This window comes from Mustelus asterias, chromosome 4, assembly GCF_964213995.1.
Source record: "Mustelus asterias chromosome 4, sMusAst1.hap1.1, whole genome shotgun sequence".
Lineage (NCBI taxonomy): Eukaryota > Metazoa > Chordata > Chondrichthyes > Carcharhiniformes > Triakidae > Mustelus > Mustelus asterias.
The window spans coordinates 101,009,391-101,030,655 of NC_135804.1; the positions used below are offsets into that span (position 1 = coordinate 101,009,391).

At 44.9% G+C, this 21,265-nt stretch overlaps 1 protein-coding gene across 1 annotated transcript in view; it reads right to left on the minus strand.

Moving 5' to 3' along the window:
- Window positions 1-21,265, minus strand: part of tex11 (testis expressed 11) — a 168,433-nt gene that overhangs the window by 118,234 nt on the left and 28,934 nt on the right. The window contains exons 7-8 of the mRNA XM_078212049.1: window positions 21,027-21,107; window positions 5,540-5,625 (exon numbers count right to left, since the gene is read on the minus strand). Of these exons, the coding sequence (XP_078068175.1) occupies window positions 5,540-5,625; window positions 21,027-21,107 (167 nt within the window). The remainder of the gene's footprint in view (window positions 1-5,539; window positions 5,626-21,026; window positions 21,108-21,265) is intronic.

The following is a 21,265-nucleotide window of genomic DNA, read 5'->3' on the forward strand; positions in this document are numbered from 1 at the left end:
GGTCATTCAGCTCCTGACCTCATTACAGCCTTGGTTCAAACATGGACAAAAGAGCTGAATTCCAAAGGTGAGGGGAGAGTGACAGCCCTTGACATCAAGGCTGCACTCGATTGAGTGTGGCATCAAGGAGCCTTAACCAAACTGGAATCAATGGGTATCAGGGGGCAAACATTCCGCCGGTTGACGCCATGCCTGGTATATAGGAAGATGCTTGTGGAGGGTCAGTCATCTCAGCTCCAGAACATCGCTGCAGGAGTTCCTCAGGGTAGTGCCCTAGGCCCAACAATCTTCTGCTGCTTCATCAATGACTTTGCCTCCATCATAAGGTCAGAAGTGGGGATATTCACTGATTTTACACAATGTTCAGCACGATTCGTGACTCCTCAGATACTGAAACAGTCCACGTTCAAATGCAACAAGATCTGGACAATATCCAAGCTTGGGCTGACAAGTGGCAAGGAACATTCGTGCCACACAAATGCCAGGCAATGACCATCACCAATAAGAGACACGCTTAACCACTGCCCCTTGACATTCAATGGTGTTACCATCACTGAATCTCCCCACTGTCAACATCCTTGGGGTTACCATTGACCAGAAACTCAACTGGACTCACCACATAAACACAATGGCTACAAGAGCAGGTCAGAGGCTAGGAATACTGCGGCAAGTAGCTGACCTCCTGACTCCCCAAGCCTATCCACCATCTACAAGACACAAGTCAGGAGTGTGATGGAATACACCCCACTTGCCTGGATGGGTGCAGCTCCAACAACACAAGAAGCTTGACACCATCCAGGATAAAGCAGCCCGCTTGATTGGCACCACATCCACAAACATCCACTCCCGCCCCCCCTGACATTCAGTAGCAGCAGCAGTGTGTATTATCAACAAGAAACATTGCAGCAATCCACCAAAAATCTTTAGACAGCACCTTCCAAACCCATGACCACTTCCATCTAGACGGACAAGGGAACACCACCTGCAAGTTCCCCTCCAAGTCACTCACCATCCTGACTTGGAAATATATCGCCGTTCCTTCACAGTCGCTGGGTCAAAATCCTGGAATTCCCTCCCTAATTGCATTGTGGGTCAACCCACAGAACATGGACTGCAGCAATCCAAGAAGACAGCTCACCAGCACCTTCTCAAGGACAACTAGGGATGGGCAATAAATGCTGGCCAGCCAGTGACACCTATGTCCCACCAACGATTTTTTAAAAAGGCTTTAACTCATGTGCCTCCTCATTGCTCTTAGCAGTGACACATGCCAAGGGCTCTGTTCCTGCCAGTATGATGCACATCACCATGTCTTCCAGTGAGATGAATACATGTAGTCATGGTGCCCTCTTGTTGATCCTCTGATGCTCCCTCCTGTTATGACCATCCTTGGCCTGCAAGAAAGAGGGCAGAATGTTCCTGTGCCTGCCTTAATGATTAACTCGAGGTTTGGAAAGAAGCAAGGGCATGACGCTGGCCTCATTGCAAGGTGTGTGCGCAAAATGGAGTATGTGACTGTTAGGCGTGAGTCATGCCACAATTGAGTGCTGGTGGGTTACTGATGGGGCACACTGGGAAGAGAAGAGGCTGGTAGTTTGGTTCATATGAGATGCGAGATGCATTCACTGATGGTTGGCACTTGTGTGAGGTCATCATTCATTCTGCACTACCAGGTCCTTCAGTCCAAACTCTGGGATTGGCCTCCCTGGCCATCTGCTCCTACTCTATTCTGAGGAAATACATTGAGGGCCTCCTAACTATGTGAGGAAACATAGGACACTCTCCTGCTGTCCACTTCCATCTGTTATAAACAGGTCAGAAACAGCAAGATATTTTATGAAGTTAGCCTAATTTTGCACTTTGAATTTGGCATGGGTAAGCATAAGATGTTTCACTCCAGATATACATAGAACATAGAACAGTACAGCACAGAACAGGCCCTTCGGCCCACGATGTTGTGCCGAGCTTTGTCTGAAACCCAGATCAAGCTATTTCCTCCCTATCATCCCGAAGTACTCCATGTGCCTATCCAATAGCTTCTTAAATGTTCCTAAAGTTTCTGACTCCACTATCCCTGCAGGCAGTCCATTCCACACCCCAACCACTCTCTGCGTAAAGAACCAACCTCGGACATCCTTCCTATATCTCCCACCATGAACCCTATAGTTATGCCCCCTAGTTACCGCTCCATTCACCCGAGGAAATAGTCTTTGAACGTTCACTCTATCTATCCCCCTCATCATCTTATAAACCTCTATCAAGTCTCCTCTCAACCTCCTCCGCTCCAAAGAGAAAAGCCCAAGTTCCCTCAACCTTTCCTCATAAGACCTACCCTCCAAACCAGGCAGCATCCTGGTAAATCTCCTTTGCACTCTTTCCAGTGTCTCCACATCCTTCTTATAGTGAGGTGACCAGAGCTGCACACAATATTCCAAATGTGGTCTCACCAAAGTCCTGTACAGTTGCAGCATAACCCCACGGCTCTTAAACTCAAACCCCCTGTTAATGAACGCCAACACACTATAGGCCTTCTTCACGGCTCTATCCACTTGAGTGGCAACCTTCAGAGATCTATGGATATGAACCCCAAGATCTCTCTGTTCCTCCACATTCTTCAGAACCCTACCTTTGACCCTGTAATCCACATTTAAATTTGTCCTACCAAAATGAATCACCTCGCATTTGTCAGGGTTAAACTCCATTTGCCATTTTTCAGCCCAGCTCTGCATCCTATCTACATCTCTTTGCAGCCTACAACAGCCCTCCACCTCATCCACTACTCCACCAATCTTGGTGTCATCAGCAAATTTACTGATCCACCCTTCAGCCCCCTCCTCTAAGTCATTAATAAAAATTACAAATAGCAGAGGACCAAGCACTGATCCCTGTGGCACTCCGCTGGTAACCGGTTTCCAGTCCGAAAATTTTCCATCCACCACCACCCTCTGTCTTCTGTTAGATAGCCAGTTACCTATCCAATCGGCCAAACTTCCCTCTATCCCACACATCCTAACTTTCTTCATAAGCCGACCGTGGGGGACTTTATCAAATGCCTTACTAAAATCTATGTATATGACATCAACTGCACTACCTTCATCTACACACTTAGTTACCTCCTCAAAAAATTCGATCAAATTTGTGAGGCAAGACTTGCCCTTCACAAATCCGTGCTGACTATCCCAGATTAAGCTGCATCTTTCTAAATGGTCGTAAATCCTATCCCCAAGGACCTTTTCCATCAACTTACCGACCACCGAAGTAAGACTAACCGGCCTATAATTACCAGGGTCATTTCTATTGCCTTTCTTAAACAGAGGAACCACATTCGCCACTCTCCAGTCCTCTGGCACCACCCCCATGGACAGTGAGGACGCAAAGATCAATGCCAAAGGCTCTGCTATCTCATCCCTTGCCTCCCAAAGAATCCTAGGATATATCTCATCAGGCCCAGGGGACTTATCAACTTTCAGTTTATTCAAAATTGCTAGTACATCTTCCCTCCGAACATCTACTTCCTCCAGCCTATCAGCCTGTGACACCTCCTTCTCTTCCTCAAAAACATGGCCCCTCTCCTTGGTGAACACCGAAGAAAAGTATTCATTCATCACCTCTCCTATCTCTTCTGACTCCATGCACAAATTCCCACTGCCGTCCTTGACCGGCCCCAGCCTCACCCTGGTCATTCTTTTATTCCTCACATAAGAGTAAAAAGCCTTGGGGTTTTCCTTGATCCGACCCGCCAAGGACTTCTCATGCCCCCTCCTAGCTCTCCTAAGCCCCTTTTTCAGCTCATTTCTTGCTAACTTGTAACCCTCCATCGATCCAACTGAACCTTGTTTTCTCAACCTAACATACGCTTCCTTCTTCCTCTTGACAAGACATTCCACCTCTTTTGTGAACCATGGTTCCCTCACTCGGCCATTTCCTCTCTGCCTGGCAGGGACATATCTATCAAGGACACGCAGTATTTGTTCCTTGAAAAAGTTCCACTTATCATTAGTGCCTTTGCCTGACAATTTTTGTTCCCATCCTATGCTTCCTAATTCCCGCCTGATTGCATCATAATTACCTCTCCCCCAATTGTAAACTATGCCCTGCCGTATGGCCCTCTCCCTCTCCATTGCAATAACAAAAGATACCGAATTGTGGTCACTACCTCCAAAGTGCTCTCCCACAACCAAATCCAACACTTGGCCCGGCTCATTTCCCATTACCAAATCCAATGTGGCCCCACCTCTTGTCGGCTTATCCACATATTGTGTCAGGAACCCCTCCTGCACACACTGCACAAAAACTGCCCCATCCGAACTATTCGACCTATAAAGGTTCCAATCAATATTTGGAAGGTTAAAGTCCCCCATGACAACTACCCTGTGACCTCCACACCTATCCATAATCTGCTCAGCAATTTCTATGATCCAGATATGATTCAAAAGACCCACTAGCAAGCTTTTATCAAAGTTTATTTAAGAATACGGTTAACATATAGAATGAAAATTAGCAGTAGGTTTTGCCAGTTACAAACAAGAAAGAAAACACCCATGGTATTGTATAAACCCCAACAAATAAATGCACTATTCCAACCAAACAAGCCTCCTTGCAAACATACACCCGTCCCAGGTTTAGCACAGAAAATAAGAATTGCTCACATGGTGCTAGATTTTCTAGCACTGCAATCTGCTGTAAATTAGTTCTTCAGTTGCAAATTCCAGCACCTCGAGGTAGAGATAATGCCACTGTTGACCTCTAGGTAGCAAACCACCAACAGTATAGTTTTCATTCCAGGATGGCAAGAAAAACTGCAAACAACTTGCCAGCACAATTTCTAATACCAGGGAGAAACACAGAAATACTACTTTTCAGTCTGGAGTCCAACAGATTCTAACTAACCAGCAGCCAAAAATGAAAATATAAGAACTCTTGGGACAAACAAAACTGTCCCACCTGACCTGTCAATCAATCTTCCCACAACAATTCAAATAGGTCCCAGAGAGTGCATTAGGCCCAAGTGAGCAAGGCAGGTAAAAATAGCTCAGGTGGTGGGAAGAACAAGTGGCTGAAAATAGAGAGTGCATCCCTCCATAGCTGATGACAGCTTCAGCAGGAAATGCTTTTGCAGCCATTTGAGTGTTGCCAAAACAATTGATCACACGCAACTAGTATGTAGGATTCCACAACTTGCATTGTGTAATTTACCATTGCATGGGATAGTTTACAATCCACTGAACTATTGTAGAAACCCACTTCATTAACCTAATTTTATAAGTGCATTCCATAAATAAACTACATACCATAACACCACTTTTATACAAATAACAATTATCAGGAACATCCGAGAAGCTTCTGCTGCTCCACCACCATAAGCTTGGCAGAGGATCAGCAAAAAACACCAAGGGTTTCTTCCAAACAACCTACCAAAGTTATGGTAGCAAAGCAAAAACCCCAAGGAAATTCTTCATATTTAACCGTATAAGATGAATGAATTTAAAATGCTTGTCACCAGAGTCATTGATAAAATTCTTCAAATTTAAGTTCTTACCGCAGCCAGAAAGAACTTTCTCCGTATTTCTTCTGCTGATAAGTATCCACTCCGAAATTGTAACACAGCAGGGACAAGTAACCTGTCTAAAACAAACAGTCAGCTCCATGCAGATATCAAAGTAAGGAGATAATAGAAAGCAAAACTGGCTTTCCCAAAAGGAAACAACTTCATGTGCAATTAACTCCATATTTTCCAGGTGCAAGAAAATCACAGCCATTATACAAAAGGAAAAATTGAATTTTGCAATTATTCAATGCTAACCTATGATGGAACACTCCAAGGAAGATTGTGAACCCTTTCTACCATGGTAGATGCATTGGAATTAAAATTGGTTATTCATGGAAACTCCTGTCAAAGAAATCTGATGGAAGGTGATCAACATGGTGGCATCTCTAATGCCAGACTGAGTTCTTAATCTATGCCACTGATAAGCGGGACATCCCCCCTCACATGGAGATGATTATCATATACCTATCAACAGGAAAAAAGGTTCACTGTCTTTCTTGTCACACTAAATCCTAGTTACACTACAGAGGTTAGTTTTAAGTATCAACCATACTTAGCCCGAGATCACTCGTCCCAGTCTACCTTAATTGGAGTCCACTCCAATGGAACCTTTCCTGAGTACTGGTGCCAGTGCCTCATAAATCAAAACATCTTCTTCCCACACCCAAACTTCAAGCCATATTTTTAATTCACCGAACTGTTTCACTATATGCCAGTTGGTGCATGGTTCAGTTAACAACTCAGAGCATATTAAGTTTGAGGTTCTGCATTTTAGTTTGGATTCGAACTCCTCAAACTCTCTCAGCGGAAAATTGTTCCAAGGATGAGATTTTCCAGCCCATCCCACTGACACCATCTTCCGGCCCTGCCAAAGGTGACTTGCTGTGGTGGGATCTCCAACAACAGGGTGGGCAAGCCATCAAAACAACATAGACTTCGGCTGGATCAGAAGATGCCGCCAGAGGTTAATGATGAGCCATCTGTCACTGGGAAGGAAGATACAATTTCTTGAGAAGAGATGTATTAAACATATTAGGCCTTTGTGACTTAAACAAACCGGCACAAACAGGCTTTCCAGAAAATTTTAAAAAGACAAACATAAATTATACACAAATGCAAAACAGAAATGCAACAAGACACACAAAAAAAAGACATGCCCATACATAAGAAAACGTTCATTCCAGAGGTAAGGCATGAAGTTAGATAAGTAACAGAACAACAAGAAACAAGACATGTATTCTTAGCCAATCAATTAAAGCAAAAAGCATTCAGGCCTAAAAGGGTTCTCTCTTATAGTTCTTCGCAGAGAACCTGGAGGTTGGAAGCTTCTAAGTTTTTCATATGAAGTTGTGACTGAGATTCAGTACAGAAGAAATAGAATCTTGCAGATTAAAACAAATAAGACCCTTTGCTTACTGTTTGAGATGGATGCCTTTTCAAGGCAGGGTTCCTTACTTCTTGCAATCTTTATCTTCTTTAAAAATCCGAATAAGGGTTTGTGGTTGGTTATTATTATGACATGTCAGCCATAGACGGACAGATGAAACTTGTTCACACCAAATGAGACCATCAATCCTTCTTTATGACCTGAGAATACCTCTGGTCGGTATCCTAAAGGGTTCTGGATGCATATGCAATAGGCCTTTCCGTCCTGTCTTTCTAGCGATGTGAAAGTACCACCCCACCCCTGTATGGAGAAGCATCGTATGTCAGAATAAATTCTTTCCTAGGGTCAAAATAGGCCAATAGGTTAGGTGACAGTAGCTATCGTTTAACTTTGTCGAAAGCCTAAGTAGGTCACTTCAGTTGCCTGAAAGACACATTTTGCCCTCAAAGCGCATTTAGGCTCACGAGAATCTCTGCTAAGTTTGCCAGGTGCTTGTGTTCCAGAGCCATGACCAGGATGTCATTGAAGTACACTGTCACTCTGGGTAGCCCTTGGAATATGTTCTCCATAATTCGTTGGAATATGGCGCATGCTGAAGAGACAACTAAGTATACTCATATAATCCGTTGACCATGTTGATGGTCACATATTTTTGGGAAGACTCGTCCAATTCAAGCTGAAGATAGGTCTGGCTCATGTCCAACTTGGAGAAGAACTGACCACCTGCTAACTTCAGCTCACACAGGCCTTCAATTCAAAGCATGGTATACCTATCAAATTTGGAAACCCAATTCACGATTAGTTTATAAACCCACAGACTTGAATTGACTTGTCTGGCTTGAGAATGGGGACAATAGGCACAGCCAATTCTGCAATGACACAGGTCTATCTTTCAAGGTCAGTTTCCAACTTCACTAACTGGGAGTATGGGACTGGTCTTGTTCTGAAATATTTAGGCCTGATGCAGGCCTTGGCCCCTTTTATTTTTCCCAGTCCTTCTTGGAAAACTCCAGGGTATCAACTGATAACTTTGTCCGGTCCCCACACCTGTGCCTACACTGAAGTTGCCAAAAAGTTCAAGCTGACCTGCTGGAGCAATCTCTGTCCACAAGGCTTGATCACTGCGCCTGTACAACAATGAGTAGGAGATGACTTAATTGCTGCCTGAATGTGACTAGGGTCATTTAGGTGCATTGTATTTGTAAAGGTTTCCCTGCGCAGGTGGCTAGTCTGGCCTTCGTGTCTTCTAAGCTCAGGTGTTGGGTGCCAGTTTGGAAGTGCTTGTATGCCCGTTCCCTGACAATGGAGTGCCCAGCCCTCGTGTTCAGCTCCATTTTCAAGTGATGATCATTCAACAGTAGTTCTAACACTATTGGGCAACCTTGGTTGTGATGATGCGATTCCGTTGTAACATCCCGGCTTCTGAAAATGAGTATGCCTGCATGGTACGCATAGTCAGCTACTGGCTTTGGCTTCTTCACTAAACAGCATGTGTTTTGCCTATTCCTAAAAATTTGCCTTGGTTGTGTCCATTGGCAGTGCTTGCAACAGTCCGTTGTCTGGCACCTGCACCCCTCTGGAAAATATTTCCTAACACTCGTGAGACGTCACTGCATTGCCTGGTGGTGTTATTACAACTACAATGTTGTAAAGGACCCTCTAACATCATGTTCACATAAGACCTTTCCAATGAAGCCTTACTTGAGGACACTGCTGCCTGATTGCCTCTGAGTTACTTTTCTTGCGTTTTTCAGCAATTGAGCTATTTCGATTGCTTTTTTAAGATTCAGGTTGGGTTCAACCAATAGCTTTTTTTGGGTAGTCAGGTTCTTTATGCAGCATAGCAATCTGCCTCACAACATTTTGTTAAGAGGCTTTGCAATGTTGATAATTTTCGTAACCTGGGGGCGGCACGGTAGCATAGGGGGCGGTACGGTAGCATAGTGGTTAGCACTGCTGCTTCACAGCTCCAGGGACCTGGGTTCGATTCCCAGCTTGGGTCACTGTCTGTGTGGAGTTTGCACATTCTCCTCGTGTCTGCGTGGGTTTCCTCCGGGTGCTCCAGTTTCCTCCCACAGTCCAAAGATGTGCGGGTCAGGTTGATTGGCCATGCTAAAAATTGCCCCATGTGTCCTGAGATGCATAGGCTAGAAGGATTAGTGGGTAAATATGTAGGGATATGGGGGTAGGGCCTGGGTGGGATTGTGGTCGGCGCAGACTCGATGGACTGAATGGCCTCTTTCTGTACTGTAGGGTTTCTATGATTCTATGAGAAATTCAGCAATAGTTTCCCAAGGGTTCTCCAGTGCTCTCCCAGCTGAGCTAAAGCGGTACCTTTGGAGTATAACAGAGGGTTTTGGGTCATAGTGGTTTTCACCAAGTCTGCTAGCTGAATAATGTTTTCAAGTCAGGGGCATCTGGGCAGGGGAGATATTTTATCGTGCTGAATGTGGGGGCCTTGCATACCGTCGACAAAATTACTTCTTGTGTTTCGTCTCCTTCGATAACACACATTCTGCACATTGGGCAACTCTTCCCCACTCGCATCATAGGGTTCAGATTTACGAAGAAGAGCTTTAGTGGCTTTTACTCACCAGAGAAGAGCTGTTGGTTCTTGACTAAGGAGATTGCCCAGAGAGAAAAAGACAGTTGTTTTTACTCCTAGTCGCCAATGGAATAATTCCACCAAGGCCAGTCTTCCATCATCAAAACCCGTTTGATGGTAACACAAGAAAGAGCAGCACCAGCAGCTTATAGCAAGCAAGTCAATTACCGAGAGACCTACAGAATACCAGTCCGAGTTAAAGCAACGGATGCTAACCCGATTCTCACTTGCCGCTGGGCCTTGCCGTTTATGGCCAGCATAACAGTTCCTTAGTTCTGCATTCAACTAATTATTCTGATTTACCAGAAATTTATTTTTTTCCCGATACTTCCAAAATCAAATTTCAACTGGAGATTGACTTTTGTTCTAAGTTTGCTTCATCAACTTTATCCATCAAACAGTTTAAGTCCCAAATCAAGTGTTCCATGTTACCCTTTGATAAAGGGTCATCTGGACTCGAAACGTCAGCTCTTTTCTTTCCCTACAGATGCTGCCAGACCTGCTGAGATTTTCCAGCATTTTCTCTTTTGGTTTCAGATCCCAGCATCCGCAGTAATTTGCTTTTGTTCCATATTGCATGACTGATTCTCAATGGCTCTTAACAATTCTGGTTTTTCATTCGCAAATTCATATTTCAAACGTAGTCACTGATTTTCCCCACGGAACAGATTTGCCTTCAATTGCTTGCGATCTGAAATAGCTATCTAATTTTTACCACACTATAGTTTTCAAAAGTTTGTTAAGAACAACATGATCAACTGACTGTTTACTTGCTCTCGTATTACTTTCCCAACAAACCAAATCATTACTTCGGATGAAATCTATCCCTCCAAGAGAGTGATTTAGGAATAATAAATTCAAAATAATAATTCCTTCCACAAACTTACTGCTTAAATTAACTTTGCACAAAGAAACAGGTTTGTCCCTTCAATTAATACCCGTTTTTTTCCTTCATAAAGCTACCTGAAATATAGATTCTATCAGCCACCGTCAAAACTTAATCAGAATCTCTCAAAATTTTGAATTGTTTACTTATTCGATTGGATGAGTAAGGGAACATTTCTCCCTTGGAGAAAAAACATCTGGAACCTCCTTTCGCCTAACTTTCTTCACCAATACCTCCTGATACCTCTTCTGACAAAGACGCACACACATCACTAGCTCTACCAACAGTCTAATTTGTAAAAGTAATGTCCAAATCCCTTTGGCTATTTAATCTGTTTAGCTAGTTTTTCAAAATAAATATAGTATGCTTAAAATCCATTTCCTTAAACTATGGAAGAGCTTGTAGAAACTTAAACATCTCCCCACTAGGTTCATGTCCAGAGATAAGTCCTTCTTCACCCTTCTATGTGGTCCCTTTATTAACCACCAGCATTTTAAGCTGGAATTCGTTTCCCTTACTAACCTTGACATTTCTAATTTAAAATTTCCTCATTTCCACTTCTTTTATTTTTTCCTCCACTTCAAGAGTCTTCTATTCAATTTCTTGGAAAAAAATTCTATTTCTTTCTCTCATTCTATTTCTAATTGTTTAATCTATAATTGAATTTTTGCCCATTAACAATTGCTTCACTTTTCAAAGAACTTGGTCTCTCAGGCATTTCCTGCAATTTTAAATTGCTCAGCTATATTTTCAATTATGTCAGCTATTTGAAAAGGCGCAGGTGATCCTAATTGCAATTTATCTGCCAAATGGGTTAACTAGCTCTTGGTTTGATTCTGGTAAACCAGTTAAATTTACACCTATCTTTAGAACTTGTACGATATAGCTCACCATAACCCCAATTCTTATGCCTGTACTCAGTGCCTCAACTTACTTCTTTCTAAATTGAGTCACATATCCCACCTTATAACAATAAATCCAAAGCTATTCAGCCTCGAGTAACATGCTTCAAAATATCCCAGCAAATTACTAATCAGCATCCAATAAACCTTGCATCACATTTTGAATCCTGGGCAAGCCACTACACCCCTGAAGTTTCCTTGACTGTCAGGCAATGGCTTGCATGGGGAGGAGAACTCCCGATACCTTCCCATTTCAGATTACCAGGACTAGGGAGGGCACTGATGTCGCATCATGGAAGATGGTCCTACCTCACTGAGTAATGGCTGTGCGACACCCAACCCTGAAGGGAAGGATGTTGTTGTCAATGGTCTTTACAATGCAGGAGAATGATGGTGATTTGTAGTGATGAAACAGCCTTGATCCTCGAACAGTGACTGCGAATGTCTGACCAGTGTGTCAAGCCTCGACTGACATGGGTAATATCAGGATGATGCATGGGCAGAGCCATCCCTCCTGATGCTGCCTCCTCCTTAGTTAGGAGTCACACTGAGGATCTGTGTTGCTGATGCCAGTGGAAAGGCTTGCGCAATGGTCTAGCCGCTGGGATCAGACTTTCCCAAATGACAAGGTTGAACGGTGGAGTTGACGAGCGGGGGATATCCCCGTGGCCAGGCTGTCTCCTGTCAGTGTGAAGTTATGCAAAACAATGAGCTGCCAACATCGCTGACATACCAGCCTCCACCTGCTGTGAAGTGCTCACCAGTTAGTGACTCAGAAGCCAGTCTACTACTAATTCCCACTGAGGTGAATGCCTGCACGGATGGAGATTACACGGGGCAGCTGTTAATGCCTCTTCATTGGGTACATCCAAAAATCCATCAAAACATCCCTCCTGGCTGGTCTTCAATGCCATTTGTGGATGCACCAGCTTTTCCTCTGATTTTTCTGCAAGTAAAGAGACATGGCATTAGTCATGGCATTAGGTTAGGTCATAAGATAGGAGAGAGGAAACTGATTTGATGCTGTTCAGATGGATGATTGTGTTGTGGGTCCTCACCTTTTTGTCTTGCACCCACCTCGCTCTCATCACTCTCTTCCTCCACAATAAGCTGGATGACCTGCTTCACCAACAATGAGAGGATTTTCAATTTGGCATGCCTCCGCCCACCTGCTTTGCTGTTCATTGTGAGCTAGCTTGTCCTGCAGAAAACAGATTGAAAACGTATTAACAGGACACATGCAAGATCAGATGATAAGGATACATGGCATGTGTTGCGGGTGAGTGGGTGGGCAATTGGAAGGGCCTGGTGAGGCAGCAGTGTGAGAGCTCCCAGTGGATGTGTGACGCGTGTGTGAGTACCTAAGTATTGAGAAATGAGAAGAATGACTTACCCCCCTGGCTGCATGGTCATTCATCTTTTTCTAGTACTTAATGACCATTTGTGAGAGCAGCTGCTGCTTATCAACACTGCCACCACCTCCCATGCAGGTTCCTGAACTTGCCAGTCTTATCCCAGCCTGAGGGTACAGAACATCGTGCCTCTCCTCCACCACTTTCAGCATTTGTGTCAGTGCTCCTTCTGAGAAACTCAGGGCGGCCAAACTCTTGACTGGACTTGGAATAAGTGCTGGGGAGGCGGTTGAATGGAACAACCCCAATTGAAGTGCTCAACTGATGGGGCGGCTGGTGACTAAGAGTCAACCTGCCTCGGGCACATCATGAAACTCCTGCACATTCTTTTCAAAGTGAATAAAAATACAATGTGAAAACTCACCAGCATTGCCAATAGGCTACTCACTGTTTTTCTCACCCAAAACATCACTGAGCCAAAAGCTGAAAAAATTCATCCCTATATTACAATACTCCTTCACCCCACCTATATCCTGAAAAATGTAGGCAAGTCTCAAGAATAACAAAGGACGCAAAATATATTTAACCTATAATGTTCTCAGTAAATAGACAGTCCTAATAAACCAACATGCCATCCGTGGTCAGGCACACACCACTCTGAAACCACGTGGCAGATGCCACCCTAGAATAATAGAATCCCTACAGTGCAGAAACAGGCCATTTGGCCCATCAAACCTGCACTGAGAGCAATCCCACCCAAACCCTATCCACTTAATCCCACATATTTACCCTGCTAATCCCCCTGACACTAAGGAGCAATTTACCATGGCCAATCTACCTAACCCACACATCTGTGGACTGTGGGAGCAAACCGGAGCACCGGGAGGAAACCCACGCAGACACGGGAAGAAGGTACAAACTCCACACAGACAGTGACCCAAGGCTGGAATTGAATCCAGGTCCCTGGCGCTGTGAGGCAGCAGTGCTAACCACTGTACCACCGTGTCACCCTAGAACCAAGTGGCTGATGCCACCCATAGAATTCTTGAGGTGCAGGACGCCATTCGGCCTATCAAGTATGCACTGACTCTCCAAAAATGCACCTTGCCCAGGCCCACATCCCCGGCCTATTCCCATACCCCACGCATCCACCATAACCAATCCACCTAACCTACACATTTTTGGATGATAAGGGGCAATTGAGCTTGGCCAATCCATCTAACCTGCACATCACTGGAATGTGGGAGCAAACAGGAGCACCCAGAGGAAACCCATGCAGACATGGGGAGAACTTGCACATTCCACACACCATACTGGCCCAAGGCTGGAATTGAACCCAGATCCCTAGCACTTCAAGGCAGTAGTACTAACCATTGTGCCACTGTGCTACCCAATCAAACCTCTGCGGATTTTCCTCAAATCCCCCAGATTATTACTCTATGAATCAAGTTGTCTTATTAGACTCTGGCTTCCACATAGGTGTTATCAAACTGAACTCTCAAAAAGTAATGCCTTATAATCTTCTTTGAAACAATACTTTCCCTCTGCTGTTTTAAGGAAGGATCCACTCCCAGGATTTCAAACTCTCGTCTGAGTATTCCTTTGTCTTTAATTGCCATGTGCATTCAAGCTTGCACACAATCTCTCAGGTACTCAGCTATGCCAATAGAACACTGCTGCGTCAAAGGCTGTATTAAGATATCACCAACCTGTTGGCTTACCTTGGCTGCCTGGTTCCCCACTTGACTTCTAGTTACCAACATGTCTCATTAGCTCAGAGCACTCTCTCTGTCATTTCACCTTCATCTGGTGAGTGGAGCTAGGTTCACAAACACGGTTATGTCGGCAAAGATAATTACATAAGAACATAAGAAATAGGAGCAGGAGTAGGCCATCTAGCCCCTCGAGCCTGCCCCGCCATTCAATAAGATCATGGCTGATCTGAAGTGGATCAGTTCCACTTACCCACCTGATCCCCATAACCCCTAATTCCCTTACCAATCAGGAATCCATCTATCCGTGATTTAAACATATTCAAACGAGGTAGCCTCCACCACTTCAGTGGGCAGAGAATTCCAGAGATTCACCACCCTCAGAGAGAAGTTCCTCCTCAACTCGGTCCTAAACTGACCTCCCCCTTTATTTTGAGGCTGTGCCCTCTAGTTCTAGCTTCCTTTCTAAGTGGAAAGAATCTCTCCACCTCTACCCATTCCAGCCCCTTCATTATCTTATAGGTCTCTATAAGATCCCCCCTCAGCCTTCTAAATTCCAACGAGTACAAACCCAATCTGCTCAGTCTCTCCTCATAATCAACACCCCTCATCTCTGGTATCAACCTGGTGAACCTTCTCTGCATTTAAGGCCAATATATCCTTCCGCAAATAAGGGGACCAATACTGCACACAGTATTCCAGCTGCGGCCTCACCAATGCCCTGTACAGATGCAGCAAGACATCTCTGCTTTTATATTCTATCCCCCTTGCGATTACAGATTAGAATGTGAAGGAAGGTTAGAATACGAGTCTTTGCAAATACGAACAGTGTGCTTGAAGAGAGGGATAATCACAGGTTAGAGGTGCAAATTGTCTCAAGCCAGGATTTTGCAAACCCAGGCAGTATGGTGGGGGGTTACAAGTAGTGTGAAATGAATCCAAGATCCCAGTTGAGGCTGTCCTCATGCGTGCGGAACTTGGCTATCAGTTTTTGCTTGGCGATTCTGCGTTGTCGTGTGTCTTGAAGGCTGCCTTGGAGAACGCTTACCCTAAGATCGGAGGCTGAATGCCCTAAACTGCTGTAGTGCTCCACGGCTGGAAGGGAACACTCCTGCCTGGCGATTGTTATGCAGTGTCTGTTCATTCGTTTTTGTCACGTCTGCATGGTTTCGCCGATGTACCACATCTCGGGACATGCTTTCCTGCAGAGTACGAGGTAGACAACATCGGCCGAGTTGCATGAGTATGTACCGTGTACCTGGTGGGTGGTGTTCTCACGTGTGATCAAGGTATCCATGTTGATGATCCAGCACTTCTTGCGGTGGTTGCCGTGGCAGGGTTTCGTGGTCGTTATTCTCCTGAAGGCTACAGTTGAAGGCAGTTTGCTGCGAACAATGGTCTGTTTGAAGTTGGGCAGTTGTTTGAAGGCAAGTAATGGGGGTGTGAGGTTGGCCGTGGCGAGATGTTCATGGTCATCGGTGACATGTTGAAGGCTTCAAACATGATGGCGTAGTTTCTCCACTCCGGGGAAGTACCGGGTGACGAAGGGTCCTCTATCGGTCATGTCCTGTGTTTTTCTTCAGAGGAGATCAGTGTGGTTTTTTGCTGTAGCGTGTCGGAACTGTCGATCGAGAAGTCGAGCTCCATATCCCGTTGTTACGAGGGTGTCTTTCAGCGTCTGCAGTTATCTGTTGCGTTCCTCCTCGTCTGAGCAGATCCTGTGTACACTGAGAGCTTGTCCGTAGGGGATAGTTTCTGTAATGTGTTTAAGGTGGAAGCCAGAGAAGTGCAGCATCATGAGGTTATCCGGAGGCTTGCGGTAGAGTAAAGTGCTGAGGTGTCCGTCCTTGATGGAGATGCGTGTCCAAGAATGCAACCAATTCTGGAGATTAGTGAGTGACTCACTCATGGTGAGTCTGATGGTGGGATTGGACTTGTTGATGTCATCGTGTAGTCTTTTCAGTGATTCTTTGCCGTGAGTCTAAAGGAAGAAAATGTCGATTTTTCTGGTGTATAGCGTCGGTTGAAGGTCCTGTGCGGTGAATAGGTCATGTTCAAACTTGTGCATGAAGATGTTGGCGTACTGAGATGCGAATTTGGTCCCCAACGCTGTTGCGTGTGTCTGGATGAAGAACTGGTTGTCGAAGATGAAGACTTTGTGATCCAGCATGAAGCGGATGAGTTGTAAAATTGCATCTGGATATTGGCAGTTGGTGATGAGTACTGAGACTGCTGCAGCAATGCTATTGTCGTGATGGATGCTGGTATAGAGTGCCGAGACATCCATGGTGACTAGGAGTGTTCCAGGTTCAACTGGTCCGTGGGTTTTGAGTTTCTGTAAGAGGTGCATAATGTCGCGACAGAAGGTAGGAATTCCTTGTACAATGAGTTTCAGAATGCCTTTGACGTAGCCAGAGAGGTTCTCACACGGGGTCCTGTTGCCTGATAAGATGGGACGACCGGGTGTTGGTCTTGTGGATCTTCGGGAGGCAGTAGAGATCTCCAACACAGGGAGCACGTGGGATGAGAGCACGGAGGGTGCTCTGAAGGTCTACATCAAAGGTCTTGATCAGTCTGTTGAGTTGGTGGGTGTGTTTGTTGGGCGGATCTGCGGGTAACTGTCTGTAATGTTCCTGGTTGTTCAGCTGTCGGTACACCTTTTTGCAGTAGTCCGTTCTGTTGAGTGTGGTGGTGGCTCCTCCCTTGCTGGCTTGATGACAATGTTGCGGTTGGTCTCGAGGGCGCGGATGGCCTTGAGGGCACGAATGGCGTTGCATTGTGCTTGGGTGAAGTTCGGGGCTATCTTGTGAGCGCGGCTGATGAGTCTGGCATTGACACATCTTCTGTCCTTGATAATCTGTGCCATCATTGGTACAGGCAACTGCCTGTGATGACACTACCCATGACATCACAGGCAATGACGCTGCATGTGTAACTTGTACACCGCTTGTAGTTGTAGTGTCAGCAAACACAGCCTTCCATTGCTTAATAATGATCAAAAGCAGAGACTCTAGCAGCTTTGTCACTTCTCTAGCCTGGCAACATTGAGGCCAACTGCATCACTATGTGATTTTAGGATTTGCAGATGGGCCGCTCTCGATTGTAAAGCTCAGAACCAAAGCATGCAATGGATTTCTGCATGAAGCCCATCTGGAAAGCCCCTTCATAATAATTTATGTATCTAGTTTTAAGAATGATTGATTAGAAAGCGATTAATACCACAAGAACAAAAACTATCAAATGATGGCCAGAGACAGAAATCAATAACCAGAGAACAGACTTAAAGTAAACGGAATGAGGACTAGAGAAGAGTTGAGGAGAAATCTTTTCATCCAATGGTGCAAGGAGTCTGGAACTTACTGCCCGAATAGGTGACAGATACAGAAACCCGAGTAGAAGTACTCAGATACGAACTTCATTGCTGTAACCTACAAGGCTACAGACCAAGAACGGGAAAGGGTGGTTAGACTGGATAACTCTTTTCCAGCCATCACAGACACAATGGGCCCGATTTTACCAAAGATTCGTGCCTGTTTTTGGGTGTGAAATCGCGGTAAATTCGGGCATCGGGCCTTTAACACGATCTGCACCCGAATCCGAGCAGATCGTGGCTTTACTGACACCCGATTCGGGCGTGGACCCAATCGGGCGGCCCGACGATTGAAATGCATTAGCATGCATTTAAATCGATTTAATGAACTGCCCGCCCAACTCTACCGCCAAATCCCACTTTACCACCGTGCGGCCCAATCCGGATCCACGCTTTTAGCGACCTGCTAAATAAAAGTCGGAAGCCGGCGCTTCCTCAGTGGGGGTTGGCGAGGAGGTAGGTGCATGGCATCCAAAAGCTCTCCGGTACTTCCGGGTGTCTTGTAGTCGCAGCCATTCCGCCGTCCCGGGGTGATGGCGGCTCTGCGAGTGTGTTGGGGGGGGAGGATGGATCTCTGGTTGGGGGGGCGGGGAGGAGAATGGATCTCTGGTTGGGGGGGGGAAGGTAAACCATTCCAGGCACGTAAACCATTAATTATCTTTACTGTTAAAGGATAGGAATTGAAACATTTGAATGTTTTAATTCCTATCCTTTAACAGTAAAAAGCATCGGTTTTCAAAATATTGTTACACTTTAGAAAGTTAATAAACCGATTTTTCTGCATAAACTACCATTACATTCATTTGATCTAAAATACTAAACTTCTGACACTAAGTATATCCTAGATGTTCCTGGGACTAGAAATTTCTTCTAAAGAACTGTTGCTTCAGGATATATGCTACGAGTACTGGGTTTGTTATATATTCATTTTACAATATGTTGATGGGGAATCGTCTCTGTGACAACAGGAATGAACAGACACTCAAAATGATATGGATGTACTTTGTTCTGTGTGGTCGAAGATTTTCAGAAATGCACATTTTATTTTTCACTTGAGGCCTGCAAGTAGACACGATCAGCCCAAAATAACCCAAGCAGCTCACATTCATTACTGAGACAAAAGTAGACTGTTGAAATAGATGCAAGTGTAATCTTTTGACAAAAGCTTTGAGTTTAATAGCATTATCAGATTGTTAGAACAATATTTTCTAACAAGAGCAGGTATAATTATTGCCAACTCTTCCATGTGTCAAGAGAGCAGCTCTCTCTGCTTTCTTTTCTTTCCCGCCCGGGCGCGCTGCTTCAGATTTTTTTTCAAACTGCGCATGCGCAGTTCAGAGCTCCGATCGTTCCAGCAGTGCTAAGCCCCACCCACTGCGTGGATCGGACCAGAACCAGCAAAAAGCGTATGGGCGCGCTGCAAAGAGGATTCTGGGCTCGGATCTTTATTACGCCCGGATCCGGCCCTTAAGACTCCAAATGGTAAAATCGGGCCCAATGGGTCAAATGGCTTACTTGTTTCATGAGACAAATTGGGTTTTTTTCTGTTAATTGCTTGTCATGTTGCCCAGTTTGCAAGACTGCAAAGTTATAGTCGCTGCTTTCATTCATACTCAATTCTGCACTTGCAAGCTGTGGTCAGAGTTATAAATACATTGAGGGATTGATGTTGTACTCCTAGCAAGCAGAATATGTTACTTCTTGATGAGATTCGAATTTTCTGAACTATTTCATTTCAGACGTGTTTGGTTTTGTGGTAGTGATAAAAATGACTCAATATCATAGAACAACATAGAACATAGAACATTACAGCGCAGAACAGGCCCTTCGGCCCACGATGTTGCACCGACCAGTTAAAAAAAAAAACTGTGACCCTCCAACCTAAACCAATTTCTTTTCGTCCATGAACCTATCTACGGATCTCTTAAACGCCCCCAAACTAGGCGCATTTACTACTGATGCTGGCAGGGCATTCCAATCCCTCACCACCCTCTGGGTAAAGAACCTACCCCTGACATCGGTTCTATAACTACCCCCCCTCAATTTAAAGCCATGCCCCCTCGTGCTGGATTTCTCCATCAGAGGAAAAAGGCTATCACTATCCACCCTATCTAAACCTCTAATCATCTTATATGTTTCAATAAGATCCCCTCTTAGCCGCCGCCTTTCCAGCGAAAACAATCCCAAATCCCTCAGCCTCTCCTCATAGGATCTCCCCTCCATACCAGGCAACATCCTGGTAAACCTCCTCTGCACCCTCTCCAAAGCCTCCACATCCTTCCTGTAATGTGGGGACCAGAACTGCACACAGTACTCCAAGTGCGGCCGCACCAGAGTTGTGTACAGTTGCAACATAACGCTACGACTCCTAAATTCAATCCCCCTACCAATAAACGCCAAGACACCATATGCCTTCTTAACAACCTTATCTACTTGATTCCCAACTTTCAGGGATCTATGCACACATACACCTAGATCCCTCTGCTCCTCCACACTATTCAAAGTCCTCCCGTTAGCCCTATACTCAACACATCTGTTATTCCTACCAAAGTGAATTACCTCACACTTCTCCGCATTAAACTCCATCCGCCACCTCTCGGCCCAACTTTGCAACCTGTCTAAGTCTTCCTGCAAACTACGACACCCTTCCTCACTGTCTACCACACCACCGACTTTGGTGTCATCAGCAAATTTGCTAATCCACCCAACTATACCCTCATCCAGATCATTAATAAATATTACAAACAGCAGTGGCCCCAAAACAGATCCTTGAGGTACACCACTTGTAACCGCACTCCATGATGAATATTTACTATCAACCACCACCCTCTGTTTCCTATCCGCTAGCCAATTCCTGATCCAATTTCCTAGATCACCCCCAATCCCATACATCTGCATTTTCTGCAGAAGCCTACCATGGTGAACCTTATCAAACGCCTTACTAAAATCCATATATACCACGTCCACTGCCTTGCCCCCATCCACCTCCTTGGTCACTTTCTCAAAAAACTCAATAAGGTTAGTAAGGCACGACCTACCTGCCACAAAACCATGCTGACTATCACCTATCAATTCATTACTCTCCAAATAACTATAAATCCTATCCCTTATAATTTTTTCCAAATCAAATCAAATCAAACATAAACCCTGAGGCTTGCTCAACTCAATCTAAGCTCCACTGGAAAAAGCCATTGTCAACAGTGCCAAAAGTGACATTTTACAGTGACCATAACCAGTACATAAATGTTAAATGCATTAACAAACCTCTTTGGGCAATCTGAGTAGCATATCTTTACACCGCTGGATACAAGTCACTGCATTCTTATGATCACACTGAGCCACAGCCTAACAACGGAGAGAGAAAAGTCAACAGAATGCATAAACAAAATTAGAATATTGACTGAAATAATGCGGAGCAGAATCTTGTGCCACCCCGTGGGCGAGTTTAATTATGCAGGCATTTAATCAGGCGTGAGGATGGTAGCTGGCAGCCATTATCTTTC